The sequence below is a fragment of the Salvelinus namaycush genome, chromosome 35 (assembly GCF_016432855.1).
Source record: "Salvelinus namaycush isolate Seneca chromosome 35, SaNama_1.0, whole genome shotgun sequence".
NCBI classification, from domain to species: Eukaryota; Metazoa; Chordata; class Actinopteri; order Salmoniformes; family Salmonidae; genus Salvelinus; species Salvelinus namaycush.
This window is the reverse complement of record NC_052341.1, coordinates 6,263,361-6,284,990: the sequence shown is the minus strand read 5'-3', so window position 1 is coordinate 6,284,990 and position 21,630 is coordinate 6,263,361. Positions and strand designations below refer to the sequence as shown.

The 21,630-nt window shown below is 44.7% G+C and overlaps 1 protein-coding gene across 1 annotated transcript in view; it reads right to left on the bottom strand.

Moving 5' to 3' along the window:
- Positions 1-342: 342 nt before the first annotated feature.
- Positions 343-21,630, bottom strand: part of camkmt (calmodulin-lysine N-methyltransferase) — a 64,908-nt gene continuing 43,620 nt past the window's right edge. The window contains exons 7-8 of the mRNA XM_038975384.1: positions 10,566-10,697; positions 343-1,857 (exon numbers count right to left, since the gene is read on the bottom strand). Of these exons, the coding sequence (XP_038831312.1) occupies positions 1,756-1,857; positions 10,566-10,697 (234 nt within the window). The 3' untranslated portion in view covers positions 343-1,755. The remainder of the gene's footprint in view (positions 1,858-10,565; positions 10,698-21,630) is intronic.

Here is a 21,630-nt window from a genome sequence, read left to right as displayed (position 1 = left end):
CTAGCACAACCCTCAGGATTAGCTGTTCTATGCTGCCCTCCCTCTCTCTATTATTTTTGTGGAGGAGTAGTCTGGAGAAGGGCTGTGGCCTGCACTGAAAACAGCACCCTGTCTGGGAGCGGCTTAGAGAGCAGGGACCACTGTCTGAGAAAACCAAGAAGGATGACGACGATCTGCAGAGAATGTTATTGTATGAGTTGAGTATCATTTCAACTGATCCAAGCATCTGAAAGGAGGGAATTATATAGGCCCATAATAGGAGATCAAGGTGAAATGTGTTGAAATCAAATCAACCACATTTGATAAAATAATACAACTTTGACATGTTCTTACCATATTTTGTATTTATTGGGATCCCCATGAACTCTTCCTGGGGTCCAAAAAGGGTTAAAACTTTTATATCACAACAACTATGACATAATGTTATTTTCGGAGGGTATTATTATTAAAACAGAACAGAACATTAGTTATAAAAGTAGCCACAGAGGACTGTAATATATAGCAAGATGTTTTTAATGGACAGTTATTAAAACCACCTGAGACTCTAATAAAACAATCAATCAATCCATGTCTAATACAATTGTGGTTAGAGTACGGGTTGGTGGATGTAAAAGAGCACAGCGTCAGAGCAAACTGTAGACCAGAGCCAGCTGAAGACCATAATGCTGAGTGGTGGGTAGAAATAATACTTGATGTTTGCGTTTTATGGACAAACGTCAAATATAGCAGTGAGTTTGTGGAATCATGTTGTTCATGTTAATCTCACAGTAACACAGTTTCAGCTGGAGACAGTGTAGAAGGTCTTGGCTTATATAGCTGAGCGCATTGAGCAAGAGACCAGGTGTGAGTTTCTTAAAAGCTTCGCAGCATTAAGATCTCGGAAAATACATTGGAGGCAATTGGAAGCTTTCTAGGCAATGGACTAAAGATCTGGGTCCTACGAAGCTTTTGGGAAACTCAACCCCAGAGAGGTATTGGCTGAGAAGCACTTTTCACAGTGAACCACATATCGCCATTCAACTCTGTGGTACCCTGCCATGTAACCTTTGGTTTAAGACACTTCTGCAGAGCATAGATGACAAATCAGAAGAACATTTTCAGTTTGATGTGCGTTCAGAAACACTTGTTCGGATGGGTATTGGGCATGGATCGAAATGACCTGAACCCTGTTGATTAATAAATGAAAAGTTCATCATAGACTTTTAGTGAAAGATACTGTCCGGTATGACCATATACATAAACGTTGTTGGCATACTACTTGGTTAGCGCATCAGAACATTATCTAGTGATTCTATATGTATGCTTCAGTTCATTGAGGCTGCGAGGGAAACCTGAAATCTCCACCATTCGGTTTTGCACATCGCACATTGTTGTATTGCACAGTAACAAGGTCGCAAGTGATCAGAGACCGATTCAGCCACACACAACATGTCGTCATCACAACACACACTCTTCAAAGCGTTGCCACAAAACTTCCAAAAGTCAAGAAAAAACTATTCTGTAATGTTATGTAATAGTAATACTGAACTCACCACAGTGTGAGTGGAGTTAATACAAGAAATATAAACTGGAAACAAATCAAACAATTCATCCCCAAGCTTGTATCTCATCAACCGCGACTCCTATGTGAGCCAGGGACACAGTGGCATAAGTACTGGTGTGCAGGACTGCCAGGAAGCTAGACGGGCTAACCCTAACCCTGGGAGTCTGATTGGCAAGAGGCTGGGCAGCGAGGGGAGGATGGTGAGCCGGGTCTCAGAGGAGATGGAGATGGGTGGGGCTGGCTCCTCGGGTCAGGGTGATGAGGAGAGGGTAGTGGATGTTGTCATCATATGCCTCCTTCCCTTCAATCTGCATCTGAAACACACACAGGAAAGGGGTGTAATCATTAGTCCAAACTGTCGCAAACAGTTGAGTTTCGCAAGGAAAACTAGAGTTTCTATTGGAAAAAATTCTGGTAGGTCTCGTCCCTGCCCGTTTTGTTCCGTTTGGTTCCTAGTGAATACACCACAGGAGTTTCAAGTTAGGATGAGGTCAGAGGGGGTGGAAGAAGTTTGCTGCTTCAGATGATACTAACTGGCCCAGATACTACCAGCTGACTTCTCTTAAACAGTGGATCAGTCTACAGTGACTCTCTCCCAGGTACTTATCTCACACTTCTCTCAGTTACAAAGGGACTGAGTGCAGCATGTACAGTATGCCCCCTAGCATACTGCCTCTCCATGCCCACAATGAACTACACAATAAGCTACAGTCTCTCTATGGGCTAAGTCCCGGTGGTGACCAGTGCCCACCTCGGCTGACTTGGCGCTGAGGGTCTAGGAGCCGGTCTCTTTCCCAGCCAATCAGATCGCTGATTGGTGTCTGCACCACGCCAGGACTTAGGAAAGTGAGTTTTGTACAAAATGTGAAATCCGTTTATATAAATCAACTCCCTCACAAACAGAAACCCCAGTCGACAGGTTCAGAGAATAAGAGAACATGAAAAAAAGAAGTGGCCTCTGATAGACTCATTTATGACATCTTTGTTACTTTTACTACTTCTATATAATGCATGTCTTATTAAAGGAAGTAGTGGTGTTCGTGACAGCGCCAAGGCCCAAAACTGTATATCACAGACACAGACGCATCGCAGACAGTACTCCTCCTCCAGATCTCCCAGCCTTCCTCTCACCTGGGACCCAGTGGTACCAACCAACACTTTCTCTCCCTGCCTGGCTCCCTCCCTACTCCTAAAACAACCAGCTACTTTCAGCAGACATATCCCCTCTCTCCCTCTCAGTCTCAGTCTCCCTCTCAGTCTCCCTCTCCTGGCTTTTGAGAGGACAGATAAGACCCCTCCCGTGTCCTTGATGTGTGTTATCTTTCTGCACACCCCTCCACGTAACCGGCCGGTGGTTGAACCCGTGACCCGCCTGTATGCGGGGAAGGCCAGCCTCCCAACACTAAGCCCAACTGCAAAGGACGGACGGCCGCATTCACATTCAAATCTGGCCTGGGAGGAGGATGGTGGGGTTGGTGTGGTTGGGGGGCGGGGTGGAGGAAAAACCCTGGCGAGCTCGCAGAGGTGAAAAGTTTAACAAGCAAAGCTGTTCCTCCTGATCACAGACTGCTAATCAGCTTCATGGGTGGCTGGATAAATCGGGACTTACGTTTTAATCGCGCCGCTGCCAAGATGCAAGTCATTTATTTCATTGCCACTTTCGCCCTGCTTTTTTCTCCCTCCGTCCTCGTCTATCCCTCCCTCATTCCTCCCTTAGCTTTTCGCAGAGACAGAGAGAGACAGAGAGAGTGAGAAAGAGAGAGAGCGAGAGAGACAGAGAGAAATGGGGAGGAGAAGGCGCTCCTGGGAGAGGAGGATGAACCGGACATCTGTGGTCTCTCGTGGGATTGGGTAACAGAGAGCGAGGGATGGGGTGGATAGAGAGAGAAGGGAAGGAGACGTGTGGGTGGGGTGGGGTTGTTCGCTTATAGGCAGCTGGGAGAGAGAGAGAGAGAGAGGAAAATAGGGATATGGACACAGAGGGGTTAATGCGTGGGGGGCAAAATTTAAATTCATGACTCTCTTCACAACCATTTGAGTAACAAGATTAAGACGGCGGGCAGAAAATAGATCACATTATCAGGCTCCTTACAGTCCTCCAGCTGGTCGCGCTCTATTCCAGAACAGTGGGGATAAGAGGATAACACGCAGCCCTGCTAAAAAGAAGCCGTCTCCCTGCTCCACACTGGTGAGACTGGCTCATCCTGGAGAGACAAGGGAAGGCCTGCTGCAGGGGGGGCGGGTGTGTGTGGGTGTGCATGCACAAGGGGGGCGTGCAGATTTGAGGGTCTTTGGGGTCTTAGAGAACGGTTCTTAAAGAATTTTAACAGCAACACTCATACGCACACATTTCCCACCGCTAACACCCATATCTTACGTCCACAACATTCACCTCCGTAAAACTCTGCCACACAGCTCAGTGCATTTCCTATAAGCTCAGGTCTGAGAGTGGCGTGTTTGGCAGAGTTTCAGACTGCATATATTTTGGTCTCGGTATTAGTGTATAGTGATTTGAGGGACCATCCCATTTCTTATTGCATCATATTAGACCACCTGATCGGACTTGACATCGTAGCAGATTGGAAGCAAGTGTTTGTGTAAAATCAAAAATCAGATCAAATGTTAGTTGTCACATGCGCCGAATACGATGCAGTTAAACAATTATAATAAAATAACTAACACAATAAAATACACTAGAATGGAGCTTTATACAGAGAGATCAATGTGCAGGGGTATGAGGTTTTTGAGGTAGGTGTGTACATAAAGGCAGGGTAAAGTGACTAGGCATTAGGATAGATAATAATAAGGTATTTGAGGTAGGTATGTACATAAAGGCAGGGTAAAGTGACTAGGCATCAGGATAGATAATAATAAGGTATTTGAGGTAGATATGTACATAAAGGCAGGGTAAAGTGACTAGGCATTAGGATAGATAATAATAAGGTATTTGAGGTAGGTATGTACATAAAGGCAGGGTAAAGTGACCAGGCATCAGGATAGATAATAATAAGGTATTTGAGGTAGATATGTACATAAAGGCAGGGTAAAGTGACTAGGCATTAGGATAGATAATAATAAGGTATTTGAGGTAGGTATGTACATAAAGGCAGGGTAAAGTGACTAGGCATTAGGATAGATAATAATAAGGTATTTGAGGTAGGTATGTACATAAAGGCAGGGTAAAGTGACTAGGCATTAGGATAGATAATAATAAGGTATTTGAGGTAGGTATGTACATAAAGGCTGGGTAAAGTGACTAGGCATTAGGATAGATAATAATAAGGTATTTGAGGTAGGTATGTACATAAAGGCAGGGTAAAGTGACTAGGCATTAGGATAGATAATAATAAGAATAAAATAAAGAACAGAGTAGCAGCAGCAAATGATGAGTGTAAAAGTGTGTGTATGTGTGTGTGTAAAATGCATGTATGTGTGTGTTTGTGTTGTGTCAGTATGCGTGTGTGTGTTGTGTGTGTGCAAATGTAGTGTATGTGAATGTGTGTGGGTGTGTCAATGTAGTGTGAGTGAGTGAGTGTGTATATATAGTCTAGTGAGTGTGCATAGGGTCAGTGCAAGATAGAGACAGTACAGATAGTTTGGGTACAATTAATTGACTATTTAGCAGCCTGGCTATTTAGCAATCTTATGGCTTGGGGGTAGAAGCTGTTGTTCCCGAGAGCCGATGCTCTGTTACCGTTTGCCGGACGATAGCAGAGTGAACAGTATGACTTGGGTGGTTGGAGTCTTTGACAATTTTTCAGGCCTTCCTCTGACACTGCCTGACATAGAGGTCCTGGATGTCAGGGATCTCAGTCTCAGTGATGTACTGGGCTGTTCGTACCACTCTCTGTAGCGCTTTGCGGTTGAGGGGGGTGCATTTGCCCTACCAGGCGGTGATGCAACCAGTCAAGATGCTCTCTATGGTGCAGCTGTAGAACTTTTGGAGGATCTGAAGCCCAAAGCCAAATATTTTCAGCCTCCTGAGGGGGTGTCCTTTTCTTGACTGTGCGGGTGTGTGTGGACTATGTTAAGTTCTTAGTGATGTGGACGCCAAGGAACGTGAAGCTCTCGACCTGCTCCACTACAGCCCAGTCGCTGCTCTCCCCTTTTCCTCCTATAGTCAACAACAGCTCCTTGGTCTTACTAACTTTGAGGGAGAGGTTGTTGTCCAGGCACCACACTGCTAAGTCTCTGACCACATTCTTCCTGTAGGCTGTGTATCTTATGGTGTTTGTGTGTGTGTGTGTGCGTGCGTCTGCGTTCATGTGTGTGTTGAAGTCATCTGCTGGGTGTGATAGAAGTCTTAGTGGTGTGTGTGGTGTGTGTCCTGCGTGCACATATATCAGCTGACACACAGGGGGCAGAATGTTCATCAGAAGATAAGCAGAGGAGAATTAATCACTTTCTGATATGATGAGGCCACTTCAGCCTGCCGCTATATCCACACACAGCAGCTGACCCTGTGTGTGTGTGCGTTGGCCTTATGATGCACGCACACACACGCACACATGCACGCACACACAGACAGACACAGAAACACACACACACACCTCTGTGTAATTGCACAAAGACCATGGGAGTGGGACACTTGACTCAGCTATCCCACCCCCTCTGGTCTCCCATCATTATCTACACAGAGACACCGTAGGTGGTCCGGCTCCAACAAAGACCCCAGCAAACTTCAGGTACATCAAGGGCACAATGAAGAGGAGGTGGTGGAGAGAGAGACTGTGTGTGTGTGTGTGTGTGTGTGTGTGTGTGTGTGTGTGTGTGTGTGTGGGGGGGGGGGAAGGAGTGTGTTAAGAGTTCCTTGGCACCTGAGAATCTACTGGCTAATAGAGGACATTCAATGTACAGTACCGGTCCAAAGTTTAGACACACCTACCTACTCATTCAAGGGTTTATCTTTATTTTTTAAACAATTTTCTACATTGTAGAATAATAGTGAAGACATCAAATCTATAAAATAACATATGTAATCATACAGTAACAAAAAAGGTGTTAAACTAATCAAAATATATGTGAGATTCTTCAAAGTAGTCACCCTTTGCCTTGATGACAGCTTTGCACACTTGGCATTCTCTCAACCAGCTTCATGAGGTAGTCACCTGGAATGCATTTCAATTAACAGGTGTGCCTTGTTAAAAGTTAATTTGTGGAACTTCTTAATGCAATTGAGCCAATCAGTTGTGTTGTGACAAGGTAGGGATGGTATACAGAAGATAGCCCTATTTGGTAAAATACCAAGTCCATATTATGGTAAGAACAGCTCAAATAAGCATAGAGAATGTCAGTCAATACGGAACATTTCAAGAACTTTGAACGTGCTTTCAAGTGCAGTCGCAAAAACCATCAAACGCTATGATGAAACTGGTTCTCATGAGGACCGCCACAGGAAAGGAAGACCCATAGTTACCTCTAGCACAAAGGATAAGTTCATTAGAGTAACTTCAATGAATTTATACTCCGCACCTCAGATTGCAGCCCAAATAAATGCTTCACAGAGTTCAAGTACCAGACACATCTCAACTTCAACTGTTCAGAGGAGACTGATTGAATCAGGCCTTCATGGTCAAATTGCTGCAAAGAAACCACTACTAAAGTACACCAATAAGAAGAAGAGACTTGCTTGGGCCAAGAAACACTAGCAATGGACATTAGACAGGTGAAAATCTGTAATTTTGTCTGATGAGTCCGAAATTGAGATTTTTGGTTCCAACCGCTGTATCTTTGTGAGAGGCAGAGTAGGTGAACGGATGATCTCTGCATGTGTGGTTCCTACCGTGAAGCATGGAGGAGGTGTGATGGTGTGGGGGTACTTTGCTGGTGACACTGTTGGTGATTTATTTAGAATTCAAGGCACACTTAACCAGCATGGCTACCACAGCATTCTGCAGCGATACACCATCCCATCTGGTTTGCGCTTATTGGGACAATGATTTGTTTTTCAACAGGACAATTACCCAACACACCTCCAGGCCAGGTAAGGGCTATTTGACCAAGAAGGAGAGTGATGGAGTGCTGCATCAAATGACCTGGCCTCCACAATCTCACGACCTCAACTCAATTGATATGGTTTGGGGTGAGTTGGACCGCAGAGTGAAGGAAAATCAGCCAACAAGTGCTCAGCATATGTGGGACCTGTTTCAAGACTGTTGGAAAAGCATTCCAAGTGAAGCTGGTTGAGAGAATGCCAAGAGTGTGCAAAGCTGTCATCAAGGCATCAAGGGTGGCTACGGAAGAATCTAAAATCTAAAATATATTTTGATTTGTTTAACACTTTTTTGGGTTACTCCATGATTCCATATGTGTTATTTCATAGTTTGGATGTCTTCACTATAATTCTACAATGTAGAAACATTTTTAAAATAAAGAAAAACCCTTGAATGAGTAGCTGTGTCCAAACTTTTGACTGGTACTGTAAATACTGTGTCATGTTATAAAGGGAGGCACCCTATATACTTGCCAACAAGCTCTCAGTCTCATGTCAGAATTAGACGTTCATCGATGTTTCTCAAACTTCAAATTTCGAAGTTGCTCCAAACCTCAAATTTTGAAGTGTTTGGTTACTTCTCTGTATCGTTTCAAGGTTAAGTTTAGTAATTAACTCACTCAGAATTCTTAAGGTTAGGCATTAACTCCGAATGGTTCAAATAAGGGTTAAGGTTTGGGATAGGCTTAAAACACAAATATCAAAAATAACTTTATCACTGGATTCGAACACCTTTGGAACCAGAGGCAGATGCTTATGCCCATCCACCATCCCCGTCCATTGCTTGAAGGTAAAAGCGCTCACTGTTGCCCCTAGTGGCCTGTTTCCACATCATCTCCTTACTTCCTCAGATATGGATGGATGTCGAATACTGACTTAGATCACGGGGGACCTGCCTGATACTGGCTGCCTGCTACACTAACTATCCCATCCCACCTGACAACATGGTCATTACCTGAACATTCTGTAATGTTGCATCTTCCCATCCTAACTGCTGAACCCTGACTCAAGTCCCACCTAGAGGTCAGTCCCAGGACCAGGCTGCTAATTGGAGAGAAACCTGACCCCGCCCCACCCTGCTGGCTAATCCCCCGACTAATGGGCTTCTAAGTGCCACTTTATATTCCACTGTCTGTCTGTCTGTCTATTACCTAGTAGGTCTGTCTGTTACCTCGTTGGTCTATATAATTTATAGCTGTCATGACGCCATAGAGACAAAGACAACAAACCTTAACCGTCTAAAGCATGAAACACACCGATAATCTCCCTCCTGATAGACTTCCGGTATGTACTTATCACAGTGGGAGGCCGTTCCTTCTCTTGCTAGAACAAAAACGGTACCTGCTGCCAACCTGGTAGCAACAAACCTACTGTTTCTACTTGTAGAATCACAATGCCCATCAGTGGCCAACAACTTGACTTTCACCCAATCAGAGAGCACGAACCCCCATGTGGGGGAGCCAACAAAAACAAATAATACAAAAAGTGGGCATTTATTCATACATCCACGGATGAGCTAGTCATACTTCATACGCAATGTAGGTTATGGGATGGTAGCTACCTAAGTGCACAGACGCCATGCACACAACACTAAATACTTCCTTCAAGATAGCTAACCACTGTAGCTAGTATTGACATTATAATTCATCACAATGGATTAGCTAGTTTAAATGAAACAGCTGCCTGTATAAACTCCCAAGTTAGTGCAGTGTCCTTAGCAAGCTAGCTAGATATGTTGTGATAGCTAGTGAATATGCTAAAATGTGTTAGCTAGCTAAACATTTGACTATGGGCTGGCACTGGCAGTATGGGATTATGGAGAGTGAATTCAATTGTTTCTTTGTCATCTTGCTAGGTAGTTATCTAGCTGTAGCTATTTGGCTAGTATAAACAAGGGCTTTCTGCAAAATAGCAACAGTAGCGCAGCTAGCTGACATTGGAATCTAGACCATAAGCAACACACACGGACATGCATTGCCAAACAACGCTACTGCCACCTTCTGGTTTGGAGTATTTGAACAAGGCTTAGTGGCTGACAACTTAGTCTTTGCTGTATGAACACCAAAGAGATTGACTGCCGACACTAGGTTCAGAGATGCTAAGTACTGCTGCCAGGCAAACGTTTGACAATCCTACCGGTGTGTTTAAGCTTTAACCACAACCACATTCAATCTCTACTGAACCATTTATACCATTAGTATAAATGACTTTCTCATGGCCTAGGTAACCTCACAGACTGTCAGAGAGAGGAGAGTTTTCCGCTTACTACTGTATGTAAAGCACTTTGAGTACCTCAGTATGTAGAAAGGCGCTAAATTAATCCAATACATTATTATTATCAGTCCTTGGTCGCCCACAGCCCATCAGAATGGTGGGAGCTCAAAAGGCTGCAGCTCAATCACTCATAGAATAGAGACCTCAAATTCAAATCTGGACCTCAAAGCCAGTTCCACTGCTCTAATCAGGGACTGATTTAGACCTGGGAGACCAGGTGGGTGCAATAAATGATCAGGTATAACATAAAACCAGCAGTACTCCAGACCTCCATTGTAGGATACAATACCCCTGAGAGGCGAAAGACCGAGTCCTGTTGACAGACCCTTTTACCCTTCAGTAGGCCGGTCCATTCTGACGGTTCCAGGCAGTTGAATGGGCCACTCAGTGTGCCTGCCATCATGCCCACCACGCGCCAGGCGCCGCCCACGCCCACGCTCTTCCATTAACCAGCTGGACACTGACTGCTGCTCTTAACACTGCCTCTTTCTCTCTCCCTCGCTCTCTCTTTCACTAAGATTATATAGCAACTGCACTAGAGATTGTTCTTTCTCAATGTGCAAGGCCTTTACAGCACTATACTCAGATCCTGGGCTACCTACATCTTATAAACTTTGGACAGCACCCTTCCCTTGATGTTTTTCGACAAGAGACCGCTCCCTGTAAGGGTTTGGAGGACAGAATACATTTCTCTTCAGGGTTAGGACAGGGCCTGTCAGACAGGGCTCTAGCTCCAGTACCAGGCGTCTCGCTCACCTTTAAGTGGAGATCCCACACCTGTTCATCATACTTCTCATAGCGACAGACTTGGAGCCCCGTCCCCTCGGCCAGCTGACAGAACTCCCCCAGAGTGTCTCCTCTAGTTGGGGCAAACACCAGGGCTGTACCCTACAAAGACAGACAGAGAGAGAGAGACAGACAGAAAGAGAGACTCAGAAAGAGAGCGAGACAGTGAGAGAGAGAGAGAGAGAGAAACAGAAAGACAGAGAGAGAGAGACAGAGAGAGATAAAGAGAACAGAAAGAGAGAGCGAGAGAGACAGAGAGAGATACAGAGAAAGAGATACACAGTCTATCAATTTATTAAAAAACAATTGAAAAACCTATGTATTTCAAAAGTACACCTGTACTTTACGTGTGTAATGGTATGTTTCTGAATCAGGTTAATCTGTATTTATAACTGCTTATGTATATGCTTGCTAGGGTTGTGACTGTCATGGAATTTTGGATGATGGTAATTGGCCAGCCAAATGATCACGGTCTCCGTAATAACCGTTCGAATAGCAAACAATTAAGATTTTAATAATTAGACGCACATTTTCTCCTCTGCTCCGCTCCTGACTGCATGGGCTGCCATATACATAAAATGAATATATAACAGGCGTCCCCATTTAAGACAATGATGGCATAATGGGTGGACTGGAGGCCATTGAGAGTGTACACAGAAGAGCAAAGCAGGAAGTAAAAGCAGCAAGTGTACCCATCAATATGTCCTGTGATTTGTTGATTCAACTCAAGTGACATTACAAAAAATACATTCCATTACATGAGCCACATCAGTTAACATCATTTGAATGAACAATCTACATTAACATATTTGAATGAACAATCTACATTAACAAAAGTACCCAAGATGGCGTAGCAGTCAGACGTCTTTGTCTTTTGTCCTGTCGTGTCCCATGTATATATCTTTTTTTATCTTTTTCTTCGCATATCTTTTTAAAATATTTTCCTAAACCTCAACTTCTAAATACTCTCCTGCAGCTCGCCTCACCCAATGTGGCGTGGATCTGCTTTTTTCTAAAGTGTTTATATTTACTTCGGATCTGGAATCCCTCAACTGAAGCTAGCCAGCTAACAGTTAGCAAACCATTGCTAGCGGTCATCCGCTAACCTTTAGCTCGGAAAGCTCTCGCCCATTCGAGCAACATGACTCAAACCAGAGCATAACGGACCTATTTCTCTCCATATCCACGGATTCCTACCGCAAACTCTGAACATTTTCATCTGGATCTTCGCAACTAGCTAACCGCAATCCCGGGTGACCACTCCTGGCTAGCGTTTCCATCCCGGAGCAAGCACCAATTAACCTGAAGCTAGCCCGGCCAGGGCTCCTGTGCTACCACCCAAGCCCACTCCTGGGCTACAATATCCGTGCCCCGTACCGACAGTACCCCCAGAACCACGCCGATCCTCTACGACTGGAATAGCAACATAATCTGCCCGAGAATTCCAACAGGCCCCTCAGGCGCGATGCCCGCTGAATGCCCATTCTGCTAACCTGCTAGGCCTGCTAGCTACCTAGAGCTACTTGGAACCCTACTAACTCCACGACTGGTCTATCGACGTCACCGCACGAAGAGGCAAAAACAGACTTACCCCCATCGCGACGTCCCCCAAAGGCTAACTTGCTAGCCCCGGTCTACTAACTGCTAGCTTGCCTGCCCCGGTCTGCTAACTGCTAGCCCCTGCTAACTGCTTGCTTGCTAACCCGGTCTGCTAACTGCTAGCTTGCCAGCCCCGGTCTGCTAACTGCTAGCTTGTTTAGCCCCGGCCTACTAACTGTTAGCGTGTTAGCATTGTCTTGTTTTGCACACTTTGTACAAAATAATAAAATGCAGTACTACAGGATATTTCTTAACGTAGCTCTTTATTAGCTAGCTATAACTGGCATGTTCACGTATCGCCAACCAGGATCAAACTGACCATGACCTAACCATTTGGGTTGTCTTAACCAATCATATCACAGTATGATATGGCGGTAAAATGCATCGAATTATAATTCAGTATGTTTACACATATGAATATTACACCCCCCCTTCTTTTAAAACAAAAGAAAAATGTTTACATATTCTAAGCCTTTCTTTTGAAAACATGCTCTGCAGTTTGAACTCAAGGTAAGTAACCATTTATATTGCATACTACACCAACTGAATCAACATAGACTCTGAAACAGTGATCCAACATACTGTTACTTTTTGAACAAGGGATTCTCAGCAACTCAGCTTTCACAGTAGAAATACATCTTAACATTTCAAACAAATACAATACCAAAGCATTTCAAGTGAACTTTCAATAACAAGTTTACAGTCTGGAACTTTTAGGGCAGCGATCCGCTTACACCCTTTGACATTTCACAGGTCTAGGACAGCTCTGGGCTTGACCTCTCTTCCTGACCTTGTGCGATATGATGCTGAGCATGCTTCTGTGTCAGTCAACAGTTCTTGTGGTGCTGCAGGTAAGTATGGTGTATGTTGTGCTGTGTGTGTGTGTGTTTAGTCCATCACGTTCTCTTTCAGGGGAATAGTTCATCTCATCAGTGTGTTGTTCTTTTCTGTTCAGTAGGTGACCGCTCCTTCTGCGGTGCGGACGTGATATGAACGTTCAGTGTCAGCTGGCTGGATGACGACTGCTGGCTTCCAGAGGCCATGCTCTTGGATTCTAACTGACTCTCCGTCGATCAGTGGTGGCAGTGGTCTAGCTGACATGTCGTAGTATTGCTTTTGTTGTTGTTGTCTCTGTGCACGTTTTCCATGCATTTCCTTGTAACTGACGACCTCAGGTTTCAGCTGCTGGTTGGTGCTGGGAAGGATTGAGCGAAGTCTGCGGCTCATCAACAGCTGGGCTGGTGATTTGAAGTTGTCAACTGGAGTGTTGCGGTATTCAAGGAGACTGAGGTAGGGGTCTCTCTTGTCTGCTTTTGCTTTATCCATGAGTGATTTAGCAATCTGCACTGATTTTTCAGCAAGGCCATTACTTTGAGGGTAATGCGGGCTTGTGGTGACGTGTGAACTCCCATGATTTGTGAAGGATTCAAACTCATTTGATTTGTAACAGGGCCCATTGTCAGTTATTAAAGTCTCTACAATGCCATGCCTGGCAAAGGCTGCTTTCAGCTTGTGTATCACAGCTGCAGATGTGGTGCTGTGAAGCTTGTCGAGTTCGAAGTATCTGCTGTAGTAGTCCACTGTTATGATGTAGTCCTCGTTGTTCCAGGTAAACAGATCGGTTACCATGACCTGCCAGGGTCGGTCTGGGATACAGTGAGGTAACATTGGCTCTTTGGTGTTTGAGGGGCGTCGTTCAAGACATATGTCGCATTTACCAACAATGTCCTCTATTTGTTTGCACATTCCGGGCCAAAACAAAATGTCCCGTGCTCTCTGTTTGCACTTTTCCATGCCCATGTGTCCAGCATGGATCTTTGTCAAAATCTCTTCTCTGAGACTGGTAGGAATAATGATTTTCTCTCCTTTGAAAATTATTCTGTTGATCTGTGATAGTTCATCACGATGGTTACAGAATTCTGAGACGCTCTGAGGGCATTTTCTCCTCTCCTCAGGCCATCCATCCTGTATGACTTTCCTCAGCTGTGCGAGTTCTTTTCTGTTTCTGCTTGGATCTCCTTCAGTTTTGTGTCACTAACTGGTAAGTTGCTGTACACAGTGTGCACTTGCATGTCCATGCCTTCACTGAGGCTGCTGTCCTTATAGGTAAGAAACTTCCTGGAGAGTGTGTCTGCGACAGGGATGACTTTGCCTGGACGGTGAGTGATTGTGAAGTCGTATTTTTGTAGTTGAAGGATCATTCTCTGTAGCCTTGGCGGGGCTGCGGCTAGTGGTTTCCTCATAATTGACTCAAGGGGCTTGTGGTCGGATTCCACAATGACTTGTCGTCCATATATGTACTGATGGAAACGTTTACATCCGAACAGAATGGCGTAGAGCTCCTTTTCGATTTGAGCGTAGTTGATTTCACAGTCTGTGAGAGATTTGGAAGCGTAGCCGATGGGCTTTCCTTCTTGCAGTAGCACTGCACCTAGTCCATACTTCAACGCGTCCACTTGGAGTCTGAGCTCTTTGTCGGGGTCGTAGTGGGCAAGGATTGGTCCTGGTTCTCTCGTGATCAAGTCTTTCACATTCTGGAAAGTAATGTCGTGTTGCTTGTCCCAGAGAAACTCACTGGACTGCTTTAGCAGTTGACGCAGGGGTGCATTAGCATTGGAGAGGCTGGGTGCGAACTTGGCTAAGTAGTTGACCATGCCAAGCACTGTTTCCAGCTCTGCACGGTTCTTTGGTGGCTCCATTTCTTTTATGGCTGAGATCTTCTGTGGATCTGGCTTGATTCCAGTCGCTGTGAGAAGATGTCTGAAGTAGCTGACCTCTGTAACGCCGACTGTGCTCTTCTCGGGGTTGAGCCGGACTCCTCTCTCGCGGGACCTTTGCAGCACCGCGCAGAGGTTTTGGTCGCGCTCCTCTTTGGTTCGACCATAGGCAAGGATGTCGTCCACAATTACCACAACTCCGTCGAGGCCTTCATTCACTTCGTCGATCTTTCGCTGAAACTCGTCTTGGGCTGAGATAATCTCAAAAGGCAGGCGACGGAACCTGTAGCGTCCAAACGGTGTGTTGAATGTTGTGAGCTTAGATGACTCTTCTGTGAGCTTGATAGCCCAGTAGTCTGATCTAGCATCCATTACACTGAAGTAGTGTGCTCCCGCTAGCTTGTGTGTGATGCCATCTAGCGTCGGTAAAGGATAATGGGGGCGTTTGATAGCCTTGTTCAAGTCTCTTGGGTCGAGGCATACTCGGAGCTTGCCTGTGCGTGGTTTCTCCACCACCACTAACGCATTTACCCAGTCAGTCGGTTCCGTAACCTTGGTGACTATGTCAGATTGCTCCATGCTCTCCAACTCTTTCTTCAGACGGGCACGGAGAGCAAGGGGAATCTTTCTCGGTGGGTAGACCACAGGGATGGCGTCTGGGTCAACGTGAATGGTACATTCTCCTGGGAATAATCCTATTCCTGTAAAAACATCAGCAAACTCCTCCAGTACATTGTCTGTCTCTACTGGTGCTGTCACTGATAAAACTAGCTTGATGAGGTCCATGTCTAAACATGCTTTAAGACCTAGCACTGCATTTGTTTGTTGACTTCTGTAACCGTAAAAGCCTTGGTTTCATGCATGTTAACATTAGAAGCCTACTCCCTAAGTTTGTTTTACTCACTGCTTTAGCACACTGCCAACCCGGATGTCTTAGTCGTGTCTGAATCCTGGTTTAGGAAAACCACCAAATACCTTAATCTCCATCACTAACTACAACATTTTCCGCCAAGATAGAACTGCCAAAGGGGGCGGTGTTGCAATCTACTGCAAAGATAGCCTGCAGAGTTCTGTATTACTATCCAAGTCTGTACCCAAACAATTCAAACTTTTACTTCTAAAAATTCACCTTTCCAGAAACAAGTCTCTCACTGTTGCCGCTTGCTATAGACCTCCCTCTGCCCCCAGCTGTGCCCTCGATACCATATGTGAATTGATTGCCCCCCATCTATCTTCTGAGCTCGTGCTACTAGGTGACCTAAACTGGGACATGCTTAACACCCCGGCCATCCTACAATCCAAGCTTGATGCCCTCAATCTCACACAAATTATCAATGAACCTACCAGGTACAACTCCAAATCTGTAAACACGGGCACCCTCATAGATGTCATCCTAACTAACTCGCCCTCCAAATACACCTCTGCTGTTTTCAATCAAGATCTCAGCGATCACTGCCTCATTGCCTTCATCTGTAATGGCCCTGCGACCAAACGACCACCCCTCATCACTGTCAAACGCTCCCTAAAACACTTCTGCGAGCAGGCCTTTCTAATTGACCTGGCCGGGGTATCCTGGAATGACATTGACCTCATCCCGTCAGTAGATGATGCCTGGCTATTCTTTAAAAGTGCCTTCCTCATCATCTTAAATAAGCATGCCCCATTCAAAAAATGTAGAACTAGGAATAGATATAGTCCTTGGTTCACTCCAGACCTGTCTGCCCTTGACCAGCACAAAAACATCCTGTGGCGTTCTGAATTAGCATCGAATAGCCCCCGTGATATGCAACTTTTCAGGGAAGTTAGGAACAAATATACACAGGCAGTTAGGAAAGCTAAGGCTAGCTTTTTCAAACAGAAATTTGCATCCTGTAGTACTAACTCAAAAAAGTTCTGGGACACTGTAAAGTCCATGGAGAATAAGAGCACATCCTACCAGCTGCCCACTGCTCTGAGGCTAGGAAACACTGTCACCACCGATAAATCCACTATAATTGAGAATTTCAATAAGCATTTCTCTACGGCTGGCCATGCTTTCCACCTGGCTACCCCTACCCCGGTCAACTGCCCGGCACCCTCCACAGCAACCCGCCAAAGCCTCCACCATTTCTCCTTTACCCAAATCCAGATAGCTGATGTTCTGAAAGAGCTGCAAAATCTGGACCCCTACAAATCAGCCGGGCTAGACAATCTGGACCCTCTCTTTCTAAAATTATCTGTCGAAATTGTTGAAACCCCTATTACTAGCCTGTTCAACCTCTCTTTCGTATCGTCTGAGATTACCAAAGATTGGAAAGCTGCCGCGGTCATCCCCCTCTTCAAAGGGGGTGACACTCTAGACCCAAACTGCTACAGACCTATATCTATCCTACCCTGTCTTTCTAAGGTCTTCGAAAGCCAAGTTAACAAACAGATTACCGACCATTTCGAATCCCACCGTACCTTCTCCGCTATGCAATCTGGTTTCAGATTGTGCAGCTGTATTCATCGACCTGGCCAAGGCTTTCGACACTGTCAATCACCACATTCTTATTGGCAGACTCGACAGCCTTGGTTTCTCAAATGATTGCCTCACCTGGTTTACCAACTACTTCTCTGACAGAGTTCAGTGTGTCAAATCGGAGGGCCTGTTGTCCGGACCTCTGGCAGTCTCTATGGGGGTGCCACAGGGTTCAATCCTCGGGCCGACTCTCTTCTCTGTATACATCAATGATGTTGCTCTTGCTGTTGGTGATTCTCTGGTACACCTCTACGCAGACGACACCATTCTGTATACTTCTGGCCCCTCTTTGGACACTGTGTTAACTAACATCCAGACGAGCTTCAATGCCATACAACTCTCCTTCCGTGGCCTCCAACTGCTCTTAAACGCAAGTAAAACTAAATGCATGCTATTCAACCGATCACTGCCCGCACCTGCTCGCCCGTCCAGCATCACTACTCTGGACGGCTCTGACTTAGAATATGTGGACAACTACAAATACCTAGGTGTCTGGTTAGACTGTAAACTCTCCTTCCAGACTCACATTAAGCATCTCCAATCCAAAATTAAATCTAGAATTGGCTTCCTATGTCGCAACAAAGCATCCTTCACTCATGCTGCCAAACATACCCTCGTAAATCTGACCATCCACCGATTCTCAACTTCGGTGATGTCATCTATAAATTAGCCTCCAACACTCTACTCAACAAACTGGATGCAGTCTATCACAGTGCCATCCGTTTTGTCACCAAAGCCCCATACACTACCCACCATTGCGACCTGTACGCTCTCGTTGGTTGGCCCTCGCTGTTGGTGATTCTCTGGTACACCTCTACGCAGACGACACCATTCTGTATACTTCTGGCCCCTCTTTGGACACTGTGTTAACTAACATCCAGACGAGCTTCAATGCCATACAACTCTCCTTCCGTGGCCTCCAACTGCTCTTAAACGCAAGTAAAACTAAATGCATGCTATTCAACCGATCACTGCCCGCACCTGCTCGCCCGTCCAGCATCACTACTCTGGACGGCTCTGACTTAGAATATGTGGACAACTACAAATACCTAGGTGTCTGGTTAGACTGTAAACTCTCCTTCCAGACTCACATTAAGCATCTCCAATCCAAAATTAAATCTAGAATTGGCTTCCTATATCGCAACAAAGCATCCTTCACTCATGCTGCCAAACATACCCTCGTAAATCTGACCATCCACCGATTCTCAACTTCGGTGATGTCATCTATAAATTAGCCTCCAACACTCTACTCAACAAACTGGATGCAGTCTATCACAGTGCCATCCGTTTTGTCACCAAAGCCCCATACACTACCCACCATTGCGACCTGTACGCTCTCGTTGGTTGGCCCTCGCTTCATACTCGTTGCCAAACCCACTGGCTACAGGTTATCTACAAGCCCATCTATCTACCTACCTCATCCCCATACAGTATTTATTTATTTATCTTGCTCCTTTGCACCCCAGTATCTCTACTTGCACATTAATCTTCTACACATCTACCATTCCAGTGTTTAATTGCTATATTGTAATTACTTTGCCACCATGGCCTATTTATTGCCTTAACTCCCTTATCTTACCTCATTTGCACTCACTGTATATAGACTTTTTGTTTTCTTTTGTTCTATTGTATTATTGACTATGTTTTGTTTATTCCATGTGTAACTCTGTGTTGTTGTATGTGTCGAATTGCTATGCTTTATCTTGGCCAGGTCGCAGTTGCAAATGAGAACTTGTTCTCAACTAGCCTACCTGGTTAAATAAAGGTGAAATAAATAGTCAAATTGGGTTTCCACTAGATAGCACAATCACAAAGTCAAAATTGGCAATATCGTAAAAATATATAATTTAAAAAATGCTTTTTGATCTTAATTTAAGGTTAGCAGTATGGTTAAGGTTAGGGTTAAAGTTAGATCTAAAATAACATTTTAATAAGCTACATTTTAGAAATGAGAGACTTTGTGGCTGTGGTAAATAGTGAAGACCTTCAAGTTGCCAGAGAGTAGAGGGTCCAAGGTCATTCTATTCATTATATTTCAATATGTGCTGCTACTGCATTGTGGGAGGCCTAGGCAACCAATGACTAATTTGTTGCTTGTTTCAGCAAAAGGAGCAACAAAGTTTCAACACGTTGTTTAAAATGTAAGAGTCCATGTCATAACAGAAACGGACTCATGTATTATGTACAACGTATTGGTGGTTTCAATTTAGGAAAGCTTCAAGCAGCTTTACTGTATAATCCATTACATACAGTTATGTACAGTTAAGTTACGTTGTTCACAAAGACAGACACTTTACACAGTGTGTGTGTATGTACAGTGGGGAGAACAAGTATTTGATACACTGCCGATTTTGCAGGTTTTCCTACTTACAAAGCATGTAGAGGTCTGTAATTTTTATCATAGGTACACTTCAACTGTGAGAGACGGAATCTAAAACGAAAATCCAGAAAATCGCATTGTATGATTTTTAAGTAATTAATTTGCATTTTATTGCATGACATAAGTATTTGATCACCTACCAACCAGTAAGAATTCCGGCTCTCACAGACCTGTTAGTTTTTCTTTAAGAAGCCCTCCTGTTCTCCACTCATTACCTGTATTAACTGCACCTGTTTGAACTCGTTACCTGTATAAAAGACACCTGTCCACACACTCAATCAAACAGACTCCAACCTCTCCACAATGGCCAAGACCAGAGAGCTGTGTAAGGACATCAGGGATAAAATTGAAGACCTGCACAAGGCTGGGATGGGCTACAGGACAATAGGCAAGCAGCTTGGTGAGAAGGCAACAACTGTTGGCGCAATTATTAGAAAATGGAAGAAGTTCAAGATGACGGTCAATCACCCTCGGTCTGGGGCTCCATGCAAGATCTCACCTCGTGGGGCATCAATGATCATGAGGAAGGTGAGGGATCAGCCCAGAACTACACGGTAGGACCTGGTCAATGACCTGAAGAGAGCTGGGACCACAGTCTCAAAGAAAACCATTAGTAACACACTACGCCGTCATGGATTAAAATCCTGCAGCGCACGCAAGGTCCCCCTGCTCAAGCCAGCGCATGTCCAGGCCCGTCTGAAGTTTGCCAATGACCATCTGGATGATCCAGAGGAGGAATGGGAGAAGGTCACGTGGTCTGATGAGACAAAAATAGAGCTTTTTGGTCTAAAATCCACTCGCCGTGTTTGGAGGAAGAAGAAGGATGAGTACAACCCCAAGAACACCATCCCAACCGTGAAGCATGGAGGTGGAAACATCATTCTTTGGGGATGCTTTTCTGCAAAGGGGACAGGACGACTGCACCGTATTGAGGGGAGGATGGATGGGGCCATGTATCGCGAGATCTTGGCCAACAACCTCCTTCCCTCAGTAAGAGCATTGAAGATGGGTCCTGGCTGGGTCTTCCAGCATGACAACGACCCGAAACACACAGCCAGGGCAACTAAGGAGTGGCTCCGTAAGAAGCATCTCAAGGTCCTGGAGTGGCCTAGCCAGTCTCCAGACCTGAACCCAATAGAAAATCTTTGGACGGAGCTGAAAGTCCGTATTGCCCAGTGACAGCCCCGAAACCTGAAGGATCTGGAGAAGGTCTGTATGGAGGAGTGGGCCAAAATCCCTGCTGCAGTGTGTGCAAACCTGGTCAAGAACTACAGGAAACGTATGATCTCTGTAATTGCAAACAAAGGTTTCTGTACCAAATATTAAGTTCTGCTTTTCTGATGTATCAAATACTTATGTCATGCAAATTAATTACTTAAAAATCATACAATGTGATTTTCTGGATTTTTGTTTTAGATTCCGTCTCTCACAGTTGAAGTGTACCTATGCTAAAAAATTACAGACCTCTACATGCTTTGTAAGTAGGAAACCTGCAAAATCGGCAGTGTATCAAATACTTGTTCTCCCCACTGTATGTACAGTACCTTCAGAAAGTATTCATACCCTTTGACTTATTCCACATTTTGTTGGGTTACAACCTGGATTCAAAATGGATTACATATATTTAAATATCTCCCATCTACACACAATACCCTATAATGACAAAGTGAAAACATGTTTTCATATTTTTTTGCACATTTTTAGAAAATGAAATACAGAAATATCTAATTGACATAAGTTTTCACACCCCTGAGTCAAAAGATGTTAGAATCACCTTTGACACAGATATGAGTCTTACTGGGTAAGTCTCTAAGAGCTTTGCATACCTGGATTATTACA